Below are 18,696 nucleotides of genomic sequence, written 5' to 3' on the forward strand. Positions count from 1 at the left end.
GGTCCTGCTACCTCGCTTGGTTAATTACAGAAATGCCTTCTTTTGGCCCTTGGTCACAATTTCTCACCTCCCCTGAGCTCAACTGCAAGGTCAGGGAGCTCACCCAGCCCCTCCGCTGAGGCATCCCGGAAAGCCGGGGTGATACACCCCTTGCCCACACATCGCCTCAGAGCTGGCCAGAAGCTCTCAGCTTGCCTAAGGCTTCCAGCATCTTTCTGCTGGAGATCTGGAAGGTGGGAGCGGAGCCTGTGGTCTCAGGCCATGGCAGCCCAACGTGGGTGCCCTCCGCTCCCCACCGCAGCCTCGCCAGCGCCGGCAGCTGCTGCCCCCAGCCAACTGCCCCCGCTGGCACAGCAGCCGGTGCCTCGGTTCCCTTCCCACCAGCCGTCACCGTAGCACCTTCCAAAGCACTACAAAGCAGCCGAGGCTCCTCTTACCTGAAGAAAAAGACCAAGTAACGAGACGCAGATGCTCAGAAGGGAGCGCGTCCTCCCCCGCGGCAGCTACCCCAGGGGGGCTCCTGGGCAGGACAGCCGCCTGTCGCCCCCCGGCACCGCGGACCCCCCTCTCCGAGCCTTCCCCGGCCGCTGCACCCCCTGCCCAGAGCAGGGGACCCCCGGGCCGAGCCTGGCCCCGCTCACCGGCGCTCCGCGGGCGGAGGCGGCCGGGAGCAGCGTGCGGGGCCGGGGGCGCGGCGGCGCCTCCTCCCGCCGCGCTCGGTCATTTAAAGCGGGAGCGGGGAGGCGGGAGGTGGCCAACCGGCTGGGAACGGCTCCTGAATATGCAGATGGTGCCCGGGAGGTCAGGGCCAGCCCGGGGGCCGGGCAGCCCCCTGCTGCTAATAGACCCCGGCTCGGGCGGGGAAGGGGGCGAGCTGCAGGCTGCCCGGGTGGGCAGAGGGCCGTTCCCCCCGCCAGAATTCCATCTGGAAACCCCCAGCCAGCGTTCGGGATGCTGAACTGTTGGTGGGATGATGCAAATCCACGCGGTTAGAGGCCAAGCGGTGCCCCAGGCAAGTGAAGAGCCGCCCAGGGGTTCCCGGTGCTGCCCAGCTTCCAGGGAAAGCGCCCAGGCACTTGCAGCATCCCTGCCACGGCGGGACAGAGGCATTTCGGCTGGCCTAGAGGTCTGCGGTGGAGGATATGGCCAGGAAAGGGAACAAGACAGGAAAAGCAGCAACACCAAGTCCCTTGCTTACAACAGGGTGTTTTAGAGACACTGCCGGAGCTGTGCTCTGAGCTGAGCGCAGCCGGTCCCCGGCCCCAGGACAAACCCACCTGCCCCAGGGGCACGCAGGGTTGTGAGCTTTGTGTAGAAGCCATGGGACAGGTGGACAAAGCCTACGTACGCGTGCCGCTCCTGGGGCTTAGCCTCCTTTGCCTCCATATACTTCCTTGAACGTGGTGATGTTTGGTGTATTCATTTGGTACAGGAGGCTGTGGTTAAAAGCAGTTGGCATCAAGTGGTCTTACTCAAAGATATCAGCCCTCAGACAACAGATCGCAGAGAAATCCCTGGCAGAGAGGTCTTTCGGGCTCACTTGCCTTTTATTAAAGCAGTCAGTTCAACCTGAAAGCCACAGAGACTATCCCCTGTTGATTTTTATCCAACCTCTTACATTGAAAATGATCCCAAGGATGTTCATTGAAAATTTATATGAGGAGACTATTTTGAAGGTTGCAGTTTACCATTCATATATTATTAAGCAATGGCTAAATTGAGGACACGTGCATAACCTAAACTTGGCCTCTTTGAGAGCTGTCTGGCTGCCAGACAGCCTTTTATGACTATCCCGAGCTAATTCTCATATTCTGCAAATGGGTTCCTTGAGTTTTCTTCCACCAGCGGTCCCCCACCTGGAAGCAGGCAGAAAACAGAAGCTAGCTGGGGGATTTTCAAATGTTTTCAATATACAGATGGCATTCGAGGAACGGGGCTTACTTGTGGACTCGTGCATGTTTGTCATGGTGAGAGGGCCTCCTTGCCCATTTCCAGCCATGCAACATCCCACTGGCTAATGCCAGTGACCGTGTCATCCTACCTGAGGCCGACCCCATGATTTTGTCAAGGCGAGAAGGAAAACCACTGGTACAGCTGTCCTGCAGCAATCCAGAGTTGGTTCAATAAAGCGTCATGAAACGGCACCCGCTGGTTACCGGGTGTCCATTCACATACCAGGAACTGTAGGTAACATAACTTACAGGTAACATAACTTGTAATGTGAAAGCCCCTGTGTCCGCTTGTGCTGGGGCCAGTACAGCACGTGGACAGGCAGGGCTGCACAAAGGTAGGGACAACCAGGACACAAGGCGTGACTGAACCATCTGCCTGCCACGGGGTCCCATGCGGGGCTGTGGCAGACATCTCAGGTTCAAAGGAGGCTCTTGAGCTACCACAGCCTATCTGCAGCCTTGCCCTGCCCCACAGCCCCTGCCTTAGGCCTGTCCTCACCCCACAGCCCCGTCCCCAGCCTGCCCTTGCCCCACAGCCCCTGCCTTAGGCCTGTCCCTGCCCCACAGCCTTGTCACCAACCTGCCCCCGCCCCACAGCCCCTGCCTTAGGCCTATCCTCACCCCACAGCCCCGTCCCCAGCCTGTCCCTGCCCCACAGCCCTGCCTTAAGCCTGCCCTTGCCCTCGCTCCCCCCCCCCCCCCCCGCCCGCGGTGGTGCCGGCCCTCTGGCCCCGCTCCCGCCGTTCCGGAGAGGTTGGTCCGGCCCTACGCACTTCCGGCTCGCGCCGGGCCTGCTTCCGGTGTCCGCCCTCCGGCTCCTCCCGCCGCCGCCACCGCGATGCTGCTGCTGTGGCGGTCCCGCTGCCTCGGCCGGGCGCTGGGCCGCTCGCTGCGCGCCCTCCGGCAGGTACTGCCCGCTGCGGGCACCGGCCGCGAAGAGGGAGGAGGGAGGGGCGGCGGCTGGGCGGGCGAGGACGGCGGCGCCAAGGGCACCGGGACGCGTCCCCCCCTTCCCCTCCCGGCCGCCGCCCCGCGGGGGGGGGGCGGCGGGGGCGGCGCCCCCGGGGCGGGGGCCGGGGCGAGCGCGGCGCTGCCCCTCCTCGGGCTCCGCGCCGCCGGGGGCCGCGTTCCGCCCCGCGCCGGGCCGAGCCCGGCCCGTAGGGAAGGGCAGCGGCGGCAACGGGCAGGGCTGGCTGACGGGCAGAGCTCCCGCAAACCGCCGCTCCTGCGCTGGGCCGAGGCGTTGGGGGTCTCTGTTGGCAGCCGCCACTCGCCTCGCACCTCCCCGGCTGGGGTCAGCCCGGTGCAGCACTGGCCGATACAGCGGTGCCCGCTGCCTCATTTAGTTCTTGGGCTCCATTTCTCAAAGCGGTGGTTGGACCGATGCGAGCGGCGGGGCCCCGGGCCGGGCCGCCGTGGGCTCGCAGGGGCTAACAGCCAGTGCCAGCTGCTCACACCCACAGCAGGGCTGCTCACAGCCACCTGGCTTCTGGCCTTTGCTGACTTGTGGCCACATCGTTTAAATAGCAAACGTGCCTAGCTTTGCGTGCGTACATATATATGCACATGCGTATATATACATATACATGCATACCTACAGGTGGGAAAAGATCACTTCACTTCCAGATGACCAGCTGAAGGCTTAGAGCAAGACATCTGGTTTTAGCCATTGTGTGAGTCTAAGCAAGCAAGTGTTGACAGTTAATTGTAATGTTGAACGTTTAATTATGTCATGCTTCCTCCTAGGGCTGTTGTGTATTAAATGCTTGTCTCTGGGTGCTACAGACAGATTTGTGTTTATAAATACTTTGTGTATATATGAAACTGTGCTATAAACAATTTGTAACTATATTATATTTTGTTATATGTACATGCAAACTGATTATAGTGCAGTTTAAAATAAGTTTAAGTGGCATTTTAACAATATTGAGGTTTTGTCAGCTCTCAGTGGTGCTGTGTAATTGTACAGAACAGGGGGGAAAGCCAGATGGAATATTCAAACCTGTTACAAAACTAGTCTGCAAATCAGGAGGTTGCAAGAGATTATAGCTGAGGACTGGGAAGGGGAGGTAATTTTAGCTGTTAGGTGTACTGGAAGAGTTGAGAAGTCAAGGTGGTAGTAGTAGTTTAATTTCCATTTGTGTAGGTATATGGGAAGTAAGTTTTGACTAAGGGGGGTAATACATGCTTTTTGAACAGACATCAAACCTCTGATGGGAGAAGTGAGAACAATAGACGTGTACCAAATTCATAAGTGTAGGGTTGAATGGGAGAAAAGTGGAGTCGGCACAAAATGAGGGTAGGGAAGGGTTGGCTGGATTTTGATGATCTCGTGAAAGAGGAAGAGGTCTTGGATTAATCTATCAAGCAGAAGTCACGCATGTGCATCAGTAGCCTGCATCTGAGCATGTAAGACTCGAGGTGAGGGGGTACAGCTGTTGAAGGATGACCTGAAAAAGTCCAGAGAAGAGCTAGTCTGAAAAAAGATGGTTTGATCAGGAGTTGCATTCAGTGCTTTGAGAATCAAGTCCTTCTGTTTATGTGGGGAAGAGTTTGTAAGAACTTTTTCATCCCTGTTTGATCCTCCCCACATGCTGGAGGAGTTCTCAAGCCTGTCGTCTTAGTAACAGTATCCTTTACCACTCAGTATTGTTATCTCCATCTCATCTTAGCATCTGTCCTGCTGTGCTATATATAATTGTGTTAAAATCCATGAAACATGTGCAGTGGGTTTTTTGTGTGTAGCAGTGGTTTGGACTGATCCTTGTTTTGAAAGCAGCAGCTTCTTTGCTTTGAAGAAGAAGCTGGGGCTGGAGGACTGATTGCTGTGGTCCCTGTCATCAGAGCTGCCCAGCACTGGGCTTCTCTTTTGCCTCTGTTGTAATTAACTGTAGCCTCTTGTTCACTTGGTGTCCTTACCTGAACTGGTCCCTGTGCCCGCAGTTGCAGAAGTTTTGTGAAAATATGCAGGCTGTCACTTCAGCTGATTTATTCTGTAATTTATTTCAGTGTGTAGTGACCTACTGGAAGGTGACAGCTCCTTGAAAGGTGTGGCCTGGGACACTGTGCTAGAGTCATTTTGAGATTACAACAGTTATAAAAACAATTCTGAGAAGTCATGTGAAACATGGGGGAAAAATTAATCAGTTGATTTGTGAGTCACTAGCTAATTAGACCAGGATTTACTTTTCCAAGTGGAGGCTGCCTTTTTAAAGTGATCCAAAGTGCTAATGTCAGCTGGTAAAACCTAAATGTTTCCATTTTCACTGAAGAAGCTCCAAGGTCAGGCAGAAGGCAGATTTAACAAGGTGATACCAGGAACAGGTGCAATCATAGCAGTTCCTTCAGGGAAAAAGGGAACAGGAAACAACAGCCTTGTCAAGCATCTCCCGGTGATGCATGACACGCAATGGTTCTGCGGAATGCAGGACAGAGGAATCTCAGTATCTTGTATGAGCGACTTCCTCCTCACATTAGAGCGCTTTCCCTCATTTTGTAACCTAAAAGACAGAAGGGAAGAGTGATACCAATTTTTTCATTAATTTTGCACCAGTTGTGGAACACAAACTTGGCACCTCATGCAGGTGTGTTTTCTCACAACAATTTATTTTAGGACAGGCCTTCTAAACTTTTTTTTTTGTGTGTGTTAAACTTTACAATAAACTGGTCCTGAGAAAATAAAATTGGCTGTTTCTGCTTCAGTCTAAGTTCTTTCCTGACAAGTTATTGTCTGGGACGTTAAGAATACCTTTAACCACTTTTCTATAAAGCACCCAGGAGGAAATTAATGGTCAGAGGGGAGCTCAAGTTGCTTGGTATTTTATTTGTCATTTGACTTCCTATTATCTGGGACATTACTAGAAAGTGGGAAGGATTTGATCAATACAGGAGCTAATGTATGTGCTGAGGATTGTGGTGCTTTAGGTTCTTGACCAAGTGTGGTTACATTGAAGTTTGTCTTCCTGATCTCAGCTTGAGGCTAGCTCTACACAAACTAGATCTGAGTTAGCAGGGGGCCAGTGCTGCACCAAGATTAAGAGTTGTAGCGTTCACGATGACTCTGCAAAGACTGTCCAGTGCTCCTCCCTGCTTTCCCTTTCCCAGCCAGACCTGGGGCAGGGACTCCAGCGGGCCCCGCTAGAAGCCAGTTTTGCAGAACCGTTAGTCCAGGATCATCGGTCCCTGTAGTGGACCATTAAGCAGGGTAGCAGTAGCTGCATGGCGCTGGTGGGGCTCCCGAGCTCTGCCAGACCCAGGCTGGCTTAGCAGTGACTCAGCCTAGCTGCCTGCATCCGTAGCATGCTAACCATAACCATGTTGAACTGCCCATCGGTCACTGAGTTGACTATGCTTTAATATCAGAGAAGGCAAATCCATCAGTAAATTTGGATAATTAAACTGCCAGTGGGTCGATTCCAGGCCTGTTAGTAGTTCTGATGATATGCAGTGTTCACTGAATGTATTTTTGCATGCTACAGCACTCGGTCCTGTAGATGGTATGACAAGCTTAAGTATCTTTTTGGTCCTTGATCTCTGTGTTGTCATATCACACGCATCTCCACAAATTATTTTGATATTTAAGATCAGTTATATCCCATCCTACTTGCTTCGGCGAAGTTGAAATCAGGGCTTGTACACAAACGTCCCTTCAGACACTTGACAATGCGAATGAAATCTAATTTTTACCTCTTACCTTAGCTGCTGGGTAGGGGTGTTTTGAGCTCTTGAGTAGCTGTTGTTCCAAATCAGTCAGCTGTGCTTTTGTCATGCTTACCATGGTATTTTCCTATAGTTTTTAAAGAGTTCTTAGGTTCTCCAGATCTGCGGGTTTGATGCTAGAGAAATGTATGATAACAATAGGGAAAGTAACTAGAATACCTTAAAATGTCTTTTTGAGGAATGTTATGCTGAGCTAGAAGTGCAGTCAATGATTACATGGGTACAAAACGTCACCAGAAGGTGGAATTCCTGGCTCGCTGAAGGCAGTAGAAATTTTGCCATCGGGGGAAATTCTGACCTTCTGGAGTTCAAAGGCTCCATAGCCTTAAAACAAACAAACAAAGCCCCCCAAATGCTGCGTTCATGACTGTAGGAGTAAACAACATGGGATGTTTTTTTATTGTATTCAGTAGCTATCCTTGACCTCATTTGTAGCAAATTTTAGTGAATTGGTCTTTAGAAATCTGTTCCTTCTTAAAGAGGAAACTGTGCATGGGAAGGTCAAAGCAGCTGGAGCCACAGCTGAAAACCACGTGCATCAGGTTTAACGTCACTCTACAGGAAAGCGTCCTGGAAGCAGACAAAGCAAAGAGGAGGGTGTAGATGCCCTCACCATCTCCTGCTCTTGCACAATATGGGAAAGTAGCACGCCAACAGTCTGGAGCATGGGAATGGTGGGTCCTGTCTCTCTCTGATCCAGGTCTCGTGAGAAAACCAAAGTTCTTCTAGGGTGGGTCCATCGCTTGGCAATACTGATAGTTCCTCTTCTCTCTGACAGGGGAACTGTACTCTGGCAAGATGCTCTCTGTCTGGTGAGTCTTATGCTTTTATTTCATTTCAAACTACCTAGACAGAACAGAGCTGATGACGGAAGTTGGTAATAGGTTTGATTGGAATGTATTTCTGTCAATCAAGTCACGAAGGAACAGTTGGTGAAATGAGCTGTGTTTCCATGTGAGTGCCTCCCTTGCCTAACGTACATGCTGTCCATTCCATTGGGCTCTGGTGAAGATTTCACAGCAGTAGCACAGTGTATTTCAAGCATTGCAGTGCCTGAAACACATGCTATTGCAGAGCCTAGCTCTCTAATAAACTCCTTTGAAAATGATGGGTGAATGTTAAGTGACATGTCAAATCTAGTATGCCTCTGAATTCATCCTTGGTGCTTAAACTGGATTTTCCCAGAGCTGTTTTTTCTAGCTGTACAGTGTTTATATAGTGTTACATCACTCACTTCTGAGTCCACTTTGGGAAACCAGTTAAATCTGCTTACCTTCTCCGGTTTCTAGAGTTCCAATAACAGCTCTTTAGTAGGGGATGGCATCAAAATTATATTGCTTTTCTAAAAAATCAAATGGGGAAATGGTTCTTCCTTCTGGCATTGTGTAACTGAGATAATTATGTTCTTCAGTTGCTATGCTGACTCTTTTTAAGATCAGTCTGGAAAACTGCCCAGTGCCCTGAAAGAGACAAAGGACAGGAGTTCAGTTTGTAGTAAAAATTGCAGTGTCAGGGCATGTGAGCGGTGAGGGAAGGGGACACTGGGATATGTGAAACTGAGAAGCGATGCAAGTACCTCCCTGCTGTGAGTTTTGGAACAGGGGCTGGACAGAGAAGAGGGGTGCCGGTGGCTTGCTGTTTGGCCCTACACTGTTTTCGTTCCGTGAGACTGTGAGGCTCCCTGGGGGTGCCTCTTAGGGCACTGATGCCTTGCTCCTGTTAGGAACCCCTTTCTGTTCGTGAGGGTAACGCAGTAGCAACTGAGGTTTTAGCAGTCCTGGAGGTGTCCCATGTAGCTGTTCCCTGGTTTTGTTCTGACTGGGGTAGCTACTGCGTTGTTTGCCCTTTTCAAAAGTTATCCTTACTAGCTTTAAGGTCAAGAGAGAACTGGTTTTACCACCTCTGTAAATCTAGATGAAGACAAGACCACTGGCAAGCTCTGGGCAGGTTTGATGGCACTGAGGTGCCTCTCTGTGGCTATGTTCCCCACTTAGTCCCAAGCTTCTTTCAGGGTGAACAGTGGTGTCCTCTGCACCCTTTACCTGACAGGGACACTTGAGGACCGGATGGCTGGGTAACACCATTCTCATTCACAGGTGTGGCTGGAAGCCAGGGACTGGCTTACATGAACAGCAGGAAGCTTGTGTAAGTATCCCCTGGAAAGCTGTGATGTGGAGAGGTTGGGGCTGCTCTAGTCCTGATAAGATTTGAGGGCTGGGAGGCAGAATATGGTTGGCTGTCATAAAATCCCCGTGCATATTGTGGGAGCGTGGAGCTAGCCCTAACAAAATCTGGGGTTTGCAGGTCAGGAGCTGTGGCATGCTTAAATAAAATAAGCTTTGTTTGGAACCAGATACCAAGGCAGGAGAAGGACAGGGATGAGGAGACTGCTGATAAATGGATCTCTACCCTTTGATTATCTGATGAAAAGTCTTGTTTGCTATGTGGTGGCCTCCTGGTAGGATTTTGATAGGTGAAATGGAGTGGCTTAGGGAGCTGTCATATGGCAAGGTTTACATTGCTGGGGTGGTCTTGTAGAAATGTATTTGGGGAAATAACCTTAAGAGTGCATCCATAAAAGCCTGAAACGCTGGTCTGTTTGCACCAAGTAGCCTGTGTTAGAGGAGACGCTAAAGCATGTTTGCTTCAGGTTTCCAAATGTGTGAGTAGGTACAAAAAAATCCTTTGGAATGCTTGGGGTTGCCAGCTCCCTGTGAAGGGACATGGTGGAGAGAAGTAGCTGGATGCGTTGCCATAGGCAATGTATGGTTCTTTCTCTTTTGTTGTTGGGGTTTTTTTTTCTTCGTTTGGTTTTGGAGCAATCTAGCAACTTCTGTAGAGGGCAACAGTCCTGATCTGAAGGTAAAAAATGGTTACCCACCCATAGGGTGGGCTGGCTAGGTCAGCCTTTTATCAGTATTTAAACCACAGTGGTTCCATTGGGTTGTCTCCCTAAATTAAAGCTCCATAAATGTCAGTTCTCACTGAGTTTCTGAGGGCACTAGTGATGGTAAGCTGTTATGTTTCCTTTCTTAGTGGGATTGCTGCAGCTTGAGGGGTAAGTAGGAGTCCCTTGGAACAAATACATCAGAACAGCTGAGCAGCCTTTCAGATCAGTTAAGCAAATGTAAATTCTGTACTTGGGCTTGGAGCTGGCAGCCTGCAGAGGAACATCCTTCTGTGTTCATCTCTTTCTCTCTTTCTGCAGAGTAAATAGCTCCAGTGTCTTCACTGTCCGTTACTTCAGAACCACTGCATTACGTAGTAAGTAAAAAGCCAGGAGTCAGTGGGATGGCTCGTGTGCTACTTGTTGCTGTCCTGACAACAGCCGAAGCTACCTCTTCCCACCCATGGTCTAGGCGCATTGCCGCCCTGCCTCGATGGATGGCTGAGGGTTTATGTCAGCCCTCAAGATTTTGTCTGGCATTCCTGTCACAATGTGACTTTCAGCCAGATGGGAATTTCTCTGGCATTTAAATGTTAATCAGCGTTGAAGGAAGAAGGCCAACATTTGATGTCTGTTGACCTACCCCCTCGAAGTAGAGTCCTGCAGACAAGAATGAAGCAATGCTGTAAGTTTTGAGCTCTGAATGCATTCACGTCTGTCTGTCTCTCTCACAGGGGATGATGTGGTTACGGTGAACACACCAGCCTTTGCAGAGTCAGTCACAGAAGGAGATGTCAGGTGGGAGAAAGGTAAGCAGCTGCCTCTTCCCTGAAATTCTCAGCACCTTTACTGCTGCACTGGACAGCTCAGGGATGGATTGTAGTTCACTGGCTGACAAGACAACCTGCTCTGTGCCTTTCGATCTGTGACAAATGAGGCAGTTAACTGCAGTTCTCCTAAGGGGTAAGGATTGCAGTTACAGCCTTGGCACCTCTCTGTCGTGGGTCATGTTGGGTGAAGGGTGTTGTCTAAACTGGAAACAGACTGTGACTGTGCAATAGCTTGATTGATTGAGCTAGACTTTTCTTTAGAAGTTCTGGAGAGCTGGGGTGAGAAAATACTGGGTTAGTGGGGGAGACTGCTGTGGGTTAAGAGGGGAGGCTGGAGCATACCTACCTCCTCACAGTGGTCTTCATATCTATTGTTCAGCTGTTGGAGACACAGTGGCAGAAGATGAAGTGGTGTGTGAGATTGAAACAGACAAGGTAGGAGTTTTCTGGACCAAAACTTCTTCTAGTTCTGTAGTGGGTACCCTGTATGGCTTCTCTCCTGCTAAGAGCTCCTAGAGCCTGCAGGCCCTGCCTGTGTCTCCTGCTCCCTTCACGGAAAAAAGCTTTTCTCATCTAGTGTGAAAGCTGGATGTGCCTTAAGTGAGAATTCTTTGATAACCCTTGCTTCCTCATACATTTGGTTAAGCATCAGTGGTGCTGATGTTTGTTGGAGTTGCAGTTCCACTCCTTCCAATTCCGGTGCTTAAGCTTTGAAACCTGTTTGTGTTTAAACAGAGGAGAAATCTGCAGAGCCATAGGATGTCTTCAGATTGTGTTAAATTTAGCCTTTACGTTTACTCACTCCTTAAAGGACTCTTAAGCTTTGAAGTTCTTGCTAAAGTTCCCTGCCAAGTTATGCTGCTGGTGTTGCTGTCAGGAAGATGCTGGCAGTGGGTCAATTCTTGATTGTACCCTGGAGCAGGAAGGTCAGGCTATAAGTTACACTGCCAGCATCTCCTAAAACTTCTAAGTATTGGCACAAAATCCTGGTGGAGGATATGAACACTGGTGCCAATGGTGCGAGACAGAGCCGCTGTCTGTGCCAAATGACAGTGTGTATCTGCATATTGGCATCTTCTCTTGGGCGCTTGTTCTCCATCCAATGTCTGGGGAAGTTTCACTGATTTTCCTTTTTGCAGACATCAGTGCAAGTTCCAGCCCCAGCAGCTGGTGTGATTGAAGCCCTTCTGGTACCTGATGGTGGCAAAGTGGAAGGGGGGACACCTCTGTTCAAACTCAGGAAAACTGGAGGTGAGCCAGGCATATATAACTTGCATGAGCCTTCCTGTTTCCACTGATGTTTTTCTGAAGATGGAAGCAAGGCATTTAGAGGGATCCTGAGAGGGCTTATATGTTTCCTCCATCTACCTCTCTAGCTGGATGAAAATACTGCTGTTGTCCATTAGAAAAGGGGGGGAACTTTCCTTTTGCTCGCTCTGGAGGAGACTGCAGCTCTAAGCTAAAATTAATTGAGAATTCCCCTGATACAGCTTTCTTCCCTGCCCTGTTCTCATCAGCATCCAGTTTCCTACCAATGAGGAGATCGAAGGTGTTGATTAGTAAAACACTTTCACCATAGGATCTTCTTGTGGTGGCTCCTGTCAGTTCAGTAGTGCTGAGAATATAAAGGCCCTCTGCTGGGGGGTTAACTTACCATGGTTCTTCCTTGTCTTTCAGCTGCTCCTGCCAAGGCCAAACCAGCAGCAGCCCCTCCTCCTCCTGCAGCCCCTGAACCTGTAGCTGCGGCTGCTCCTCCCCCTGCTGCAGCACCAATTCCCACTACAATGCCACCAGTGCCACCTGTGTCAGCTCAGCCCATTGACAGCAAGCCAGGTGAGGCAACAGCCATATTCTCCTATTTTCAAGCCTTTCTTCCTTGTGGAGAGTGTGTAAGGTTAAAGACAGCAAACAGTTTGGTGCGTATGGTGAAGGCCTCCCCACATTATTGCCCTGCATGCTCCAGACTGGCGAGCTCAGCTGTGCCTGGAACCCGTCTAGCCCTGTTCAAGGCTGCTTCCACGCTGTGTTACTTGAGCAAGGAGCTCAAACGGGCTTTCTAACTCGGGGCATCGCGATCAAGACCTGGCTTCCCTTTTTGACTGATGTGTTCTTTACCCTCAGTGTCTGCGGTGAAGCCAGCTGCAGCCCCAGCGGCAGCCCCTCCTGGGGAGACAGTGCCCAGCAAAGGTGCCAGATCAGAGCATAGGGTAAGCTGTGGGAACAGGGGCATTGCCAGTGCTTCTGTTGCTGAGTGACAATCTGTTCCGGCATTTTCTGGCTGTGTCTGCACCTACCTGTTCACACCCAGCTCAATGGGGCTGTGACAGATGGGGATATTCTCTGCTTGGAGGCACACATTTAGGGGCTGGAGGAAGAGCCAGGTCCAATCTGACACAGGTCTTTTTGAGGCAAAAGTCTTGTCTTGAGCTCTCCTGACTGAGCACAGAAAGCTCAGTGTGATCTTCTTGGTTGGTCCACAAGCCCTCAGCAAAGGGCTGAGGCTGCTGCAGCTGCCTTGTGCATTCATAAGAGAACACGGTTGAGCAGCTGCCTTCTTAGCAATCTTGCTTTTCTCACATTAGCCTCATGCTGGGAACCTACACATGTTTGGAGGTCTTGAGAAACACATAGGTTGGAAGTAGTCATACTGTGATGCGTTTCAGCACTGCTTTTCAGGTGAACTGGGTGTTGAGCTGGGAAGCTCTGTAGTGATATCAACTTCTCAGCCTGTCATGCTCCTCAAAGAGACGAGTGAAAACCTTGGCCCTAGGCATCTTACTGGTCAACCAGACAGCAAGAAGAAGGGCCTGTTGAGTTTTTTGTGCATTTTGCCCCTTGGATGAGCTTGAGGCAGCTTCTGATTATATCTTTTTAATTTTCAGGTGAAAATGAATAGGATGCGTCAGCGTATTGCTCAGCGGCTGAAAGAGGCTCAGAATACTTGTGCCATGCTGACCACTTTCAACGAGATCGATATGAGGTGAGGACCAGATCTCTTTTTCCTTTTATGAGTCGAAATAGATGCAGGCAGTCATCTTGAAATAGCAGTCAAGACTTTGCTGATTCTCTTCAGAGAGATTGGCAAACGTATCTGTTGGGACCTCTTTCTTAGGTGTGTACCACACTGTTTGTGCAGCTTCACCAGGACCATGCTGGTGTTGCAATATGAGGGGTGCATAACTTCCTAATGGCCTGTTCTTACTTGGGAATCATCTGCTGCTTGTAAAAGGGGCAGCCTGGTTCCTCATCTGCGTGGTTCTTGGTTGAGGACTGATAGGTGTTGAGCAGAAGACCAGGTGTGACTGGTACCACTTGTAGAGTGGCTATTAGAAGACAGCAAGTTGTAGCATCTGCTTTCTGCCACCCCACCAAGTTACTGCTTTTGGAGGTGGGCCTATTTAGCTTCCCGTGAGGTGGTTCCCCAGGGCTCATCAGCCTTTCAGGTGAGTTTTACATAGGTCTGAGGCATTTGCTGTGGGATGGTGCAGATTTCCAGAGACGGACTAGCATCCTTCCGCATCCCCTTTGGGCAGGTGGGGGTCTTCTGACTCAAGCGATTGCATGGACTGAACGCACTAATGGCTTTGGAGGGCGGGCAGCTTATGTTACAGTGCATTAAGGGGAAATTGTGCCCAAATCAAATTGCTTTGTGAAATCCTATTCTGCTCCTTAAAGACAAAACATGTAAATATTTGGGTCTCAGAACAATAAGGCTGGCAAAATAGTCTTGATTGGAGGGGAAGTGCTGCAGCTTTATCTCCTCTCGGAGGCTCATTGAGGTGTCGCTTTACGCTGGCCTCGGGCTCTCGTTGCATCTGGTAATCTGGTTTGGATTGATTGCTGTGAGGTTGACTCTTGAGGACCTGTGCTGGGGCCTCCTGCTTCCCACGGGGGTCAGCGTCTGAAAGGAGGAAGCCATAATGAGCCGGTTTCATAGCAGACCTCATCCTTATTGCCGCAGTCCTTGTGTCTTGGGAGGCACTAATGTCTTTGGGTGGTAATCCTAGCCCTAAACAAGGTTAATCACGGGAAAACAAACACTCTAAACCATGGAGAACCTGCCCCAAGCTGAAGCTGTCTCTTCAAAGACTCAAGGTCCCTGGAGGGGGCAGGGATGGACCACGCAATTCTACAGCATCTGGCATTAGCCTGGTGTAGCCAGAGCTTGTAGCCACAGCTTGGTTGACTTTATAAATGGCCTATGTTCTGATAAATAGAAGCAGTGGGGAAACATGATTAGTCTGGATGAGAACTATAGGTGGGCTGGCACTCACTGCCATAGCATCTGGGAAAATTTCTCTCATATTCACTCAACTCCCAAAGCCGGTGAGTTAAGTACTGAGGCATCGTTGTGGTGGCAGGTGCTGGACTTGCACAACGATTGAAGTTTTTTCCCTCAAATCACCATGTGCGTCTTTTCTGCTCTTGGCATTTCCTGCTTTTTCACCCCTCTGGGGTTGGCCCAGGCACACCTGCAGTTGCTCTCTGTGGTACCACACTGGTATCAGCATTGGTGTCCCCAGAGAATTGGTGGCAATGTCAGGCTGAAGCAGGAAATACACCATGCCCCATCTTGCTTTTGTGCCTGGCAGGTTGAGTTTGCGGTCCAGGACCAGTTCCTGTTAGATCTTTTGGCAGGGGCCTTAGAGCCACCTTCAGCCCACTTCAGGTGTGACATTCGAAGGATTTTTCAGCAGACCAGGTGTTCGGCACTTGGTTTGCAGTCTTTGGGGCTGGTGCTGAAATCTGTTCTAGAGTGAGGGAGCGGTGTTTTCTTGGACTCCCTGCTGACCAGCGTTGTCATGTGTTTTGTAGCAACATCCGGGAGATGAGAGCTGTACACAAGGATACCTTTTTGAAAAAGCACAACCTGAAGCTAGGTTTCATGTCAGCTTTTGTGAAAGCTGCAGCTTTTGCTCTGCAGGACCAGCCTGTTGTGAATGCAGGTGAGTGGGGACCCTTGCCGGTGAGTCTCACCAGTGAACATGGCAGAGTGGGGAAAAGCAGGTTGCTAGGTCAGTGGCAGGGCTAATACTTTGGATAAGCAAGTCAAATACACAGGAAAAAGGAAGACAGTCCTGTGTGCTGCAGCTGGTTTTGCTAATGCCACTTACGTAGGCAGAGGACAGCTTGCCAAGAGGGGCTCTGTTATGCCGGGGTTGCCAGGAGCGGGGCTGGGGCCCCAGCCTGCAGAAAGCAGAGCCTGCTGGCTGCTGTAGTGGTGGCTGCTGTAGGTGCAGTGCAGTTCCTGGGGCTGTCAGAGGTGCTTGCTTAAACCCAGAAGAGGAGGATAACCAAGAGCATGTGTGAAGGGAACTGACCTATCTGGACTGTGTTTCCTTTCTGCCTATGCTGATGCTTCTCCCACAGGGGCAGCGAGGGCTTATTTTTCTCTGGAGTTGTGTTTAAGCTAGAGACGAGCAAGTTGTTATGATTTGGTGGCTACTTCTGGCCTGTTGAGCCCTTGATCCTGGGTACTGCATGTGTAACACAGCTTTTTTTTTTCTCCTAGTGATTGATGACACGACCAAAGAGATTGTGTACAGGGACTATGTGGACATCAGTGTCGCTGTAGCAACTCCCCGGGTAGGTACCTCAGATGCTTTGGCCATGCTTCCTCAGGTCTGGAATGGTCATATACTTGGAGCCAACTCAGCTTTGAGCTCTACTGCAGCAGAAACTTCCTGATGAGACTGATCTATAAATGAGACATCTTATACGTTGTGGACTGCAGAGATGGGTTTTGGGAGAAGATGGAGGACCAAAAATATTCTGCCACTGTACTAGGAGATATAGTAACAAGGTTATTATAGATCTCAGTGGTTAATGAGTAGGGCCAAGTTAGGGAAACCCTTTTTTTTTTTGTGCACCTGTGAGGATATGGCATAGACAATAAAAGCTTTGCATGTCCTGTCCTTTGGCTAACCCTGCTGTGCTGTTCCACCATTTCTGTAAATGACATTGCTGCTTCAAAGAGATATTCCTGTCCAGGGAGGGTATGGGATGGAGATACAGCTGTTGAATTAGTTGAGTCTGTTGTGAGGCAGAGGTTTGGCCAGGACTGAGGTTCTGACACTGCTCCCAAAGTCTAGGAGAGGTCCAGCACAAAGAGACTCCACTATTCTTGCGGAGAAAGAGGTGGCAGCTGAACTCTGCCCAGTGTCTCACCTGCTTTTACAGATGTGGAACTGCATCCAGACAGACCACGTATATTTTATGAGACGGGCTTACAAAGGCAAAGATGATGTCTCATTTACCGTGTTGGCCCTCGGTGCGTGTCCTGGCAGATTTCCTGGCAGGCTGCCAGGGTGTGAGGCAGCTCTGCCAACCACCTGCTGTGTGCTGAGACAGCAGGAACTCTGCTGGGCTGAGGCCAGGCTCCTGCCCCGTAACAGTTACCTGTGTGTCACTGCAGTGAGTTTGCTGATCATGCATTTCGCTTCTCCCTAGGGTCTTGTGGTCCCTGTCGTTAGGAACGTAGAAAACATGAACTTTGCTGACATAGAACGTGCTATCTATGAGTTGGGGGAGAAGGTAAGGAAAGTTGGAGGGTTTTCTGGAAAAGGTTGGGAGGAATGGGAAGAACTGGGGGTGCTGGACAGGCACGAATTGATTCAATCCCTCTGTGTCATCATCTCTGACCTCTAACACACTTGAGTCGTGCTGTGGGGAGTGATCCAGTTACATCTGTGGCTCTGCTCCTGCCTTACAGGCAGGCCTGTCTACTTGTTGCCTTTCCAGAAGACCAAAACCTATGCATTAGTGACATGGTGTGTCTTCACCGTTGTCTTTAGAGGCCAAGGCTGAGATGCCCTGGGGTAGAAGTCCCTGTGTCTGTCTCCTACAAAATCAGGAGTTGGAAATGAAGGCAAGAGAATCCTTCCCCAATGCCAGTAAATGTTCAGATCTAAAGACAGGGTGCATTTGCAAGTGATTTGTGCTGGTTTTCAGCTGAACAGATCAGTAAGTGAAGCTCCTGCCATTAGCATTTATTCCTGGAGAGGCTGAATGTCCAGACACTTGTCCTTTGCCTTCTGTGATCTGTGGGGCTTTCTAAGACCGTACTTTTTCTTCTAGGCACGGAAGAATGAACTGGCCATCGAAGACATGGATGGTGGCACTTTCACAATCAGCAATGGAGGGGTTTTCGGGTCACTCTTTGGGACACCTATCATTAACCCCCCCCAGTCTGCCATCTTAGGCATGCATGCCATCTTCGACAGGCCTGTGGCTGTCGGGGGCAAGGTAGGTGGAGCTGCGCAGCAGATTTCAGTGAACAGAGGGGAGGGCTCGGTGGAGTGAGGACCACAGCCCGTAAGCTTTTTCTAGGGAGTTGGTGTCAACTTCTGAAAGGCTTTACTGTGAAGGGGGAGCAGAGACTAATGGGTGTAAGGCAGCTTTTCTGGCACCGGTACTTGCCTGAGGTGTGCAGGGGGTCTTGTCCTGTTTGTGAGGGGGAGAACTGGATAATCTGCTTAGGTGTGGGGCAGAGGAGGGGGCTGTAGCCTCTGTGATAGAGAACGGGTCCAGAAAGGGACCTAGTCTTGTGTGGCGATCAGTGCCTGAGTGAGTGAGTGGGTAGGTCATCCTGCCAGGCAGGACACATCGAGGAGAGCCTGAACCCTGGATTCAGGATAGGGAGAAGGCAGGGTCTCCCTCAGTTTCACAGGAGGGCGTCATGCAGGCAGTAGAGCTGAGCTCGCTAATGCCGGTCTTATTCCTTCAGATCGAGGTGCGGCCCATGATGTTTGTGGCACTGACGTACGATCACCGGCTGATTGACGGCAGAGAGGCAGTGACTTTCCTGCGCAAGATCAAGGCAGCGGTGGAGGATCCCCGCGTGCTGCTGCTCGACCTGTAGGGCAGCCGCACCCCCACAGCACCCACCCAGAGCAGGGCCGCAGCACCAGCAAGGGCAATGCAGGGCATTCAGGAACTGGCAGGGGTCATTCCAGTCTCCCTCCCTCCGCTGTGGTTGGAGCTGTCCCAGAGGGAGTTGTGGGGATAGCTCCTACCTCCTTTCCTATTCTGTTTAACGAAGGTTCAGTTTCTCATGAGGATTGCTGTGCGGTGGGCCAACCACTGAACGGCACTGCCTTTCCGGAGCTGTCTGTATGGCATCCTCTCCCTCACAGCACCAAACTCTCACCTCTAGCTTGTCCTATACCACTGGAAACTGCTTGCTGCTGCTGGGCTAGGGTACCCTTCCCTGCCGCTCCAAGGCGGGTTCAGCTTTATTTCCTAGCACTGAGGTTCCTGGGAGGGAGAGGAGAGGAAAGGCTACTGTTCTGTCCCTGTTTTGCTTAAA

At 50.6% G+C, this 18,696-nt stretch overlaps 1 protein-coding gene and 1 long non-coding RNA gene across 3 annotated transcripts; one reads left to right on the forward strand and one right to left on the reverse strand.

Moving 5' to 3' along the window:
- Positions 1–1,338: 1,338 nt before the first annotated feature.
- Positions 1,339–2,783, reverse strand: LOC119151079. The gene is made up of 3 exons (XR_005105294.1): positions 2,726–2,783; positions 2,042–2,181; positions 1,339–1,856 (listed from the first exon to the last, which is right to left on the reverse strand). It is a non-coding gene; the product is annotated as an uncharacterized LOC119151079 (long non-coding RNA).
- Positions 2,743–18,490, forward strand: DLST (dihydrolipoamide S-succinyltransferase). 2 transcript variants are annotated; one of them, XM_037394449.1, is made up of 15 exons: positions 2,743–2,859; positions 7,450–7,483; positions 8,768–8,816; positions 9,880–9,935; positions 10,293–10,367; positions 10,768–10,823; positions 11,528–11,639; positions 12,066–12,221; positions 12,510–12,595; positions 13,271–13,368; positions 15,204–15,334; positions 15,901–15,974; positions 16,839–16,922; positions 17,466–17,633; positions 18,115–18,490. In XM_037394449.1, exons 1-15 carry the CDS (start codon positions 2,791–2,793, stop codon positions 18,247–18,249), a joined length of 1,383 nt encoding a protein of 460 aa, XP_037250346.1. In that variant the 5' UTR covers positions 2,743–2,790; the 3' UTR covers positions 18,250–18,490. The 2 variants fall into 2 exon arrangements, with proteins under 2 accessions (XP_037250346.1, XP_037250347.1); XM_037394450.1 differs by lacking the exon at positions 2,743–2,859 and adding an exon at positions 6,390–7,345.
- The last annotated feature ends 206 nt before the right edge of the window (positions 18,491–18,696 follow it).

The sequence above is a fragment of the Falco rusticolus genome, chromosome 7 (genome assembly GCF_015220075.1).
Source record: "Falco rusticolus isolate bFalRus1 chromosome 7, bFalRus1.pri, whole genome shotgun sequence".
Lineage (NCBI taxonomy): Eukaryota > Metazoa > Chordata > Aves > Falconiformes > Falconidae > Falco > Falco rusticolus.

Excerpts from the sequence above, each read along its gene's own strand:
- DLST (XM_037394449.1), top strand. The coding sequence starts at position 2,791 with ATGCTGCTGCTGTGGCGGTCCCGCTGCCTCGGCCGGGCGCTGGGCCGC. Across the intron at positions 9,936-10,292 it reads CAGAACCACTGCATTACGTA|GGGATGATGTGGTTACGGTG; the intron begins GTAAGTAAAAAG and ends TCTCTCTCACAG. Across the intron at positions 15,975-16,838 it reads TCGCTGTAGCAACTCCCCGG|GGTCTTGTGGTCCCTGTCGT; the intron begins GTAGGTACCTCA and ends GCTTCTCCCTAG.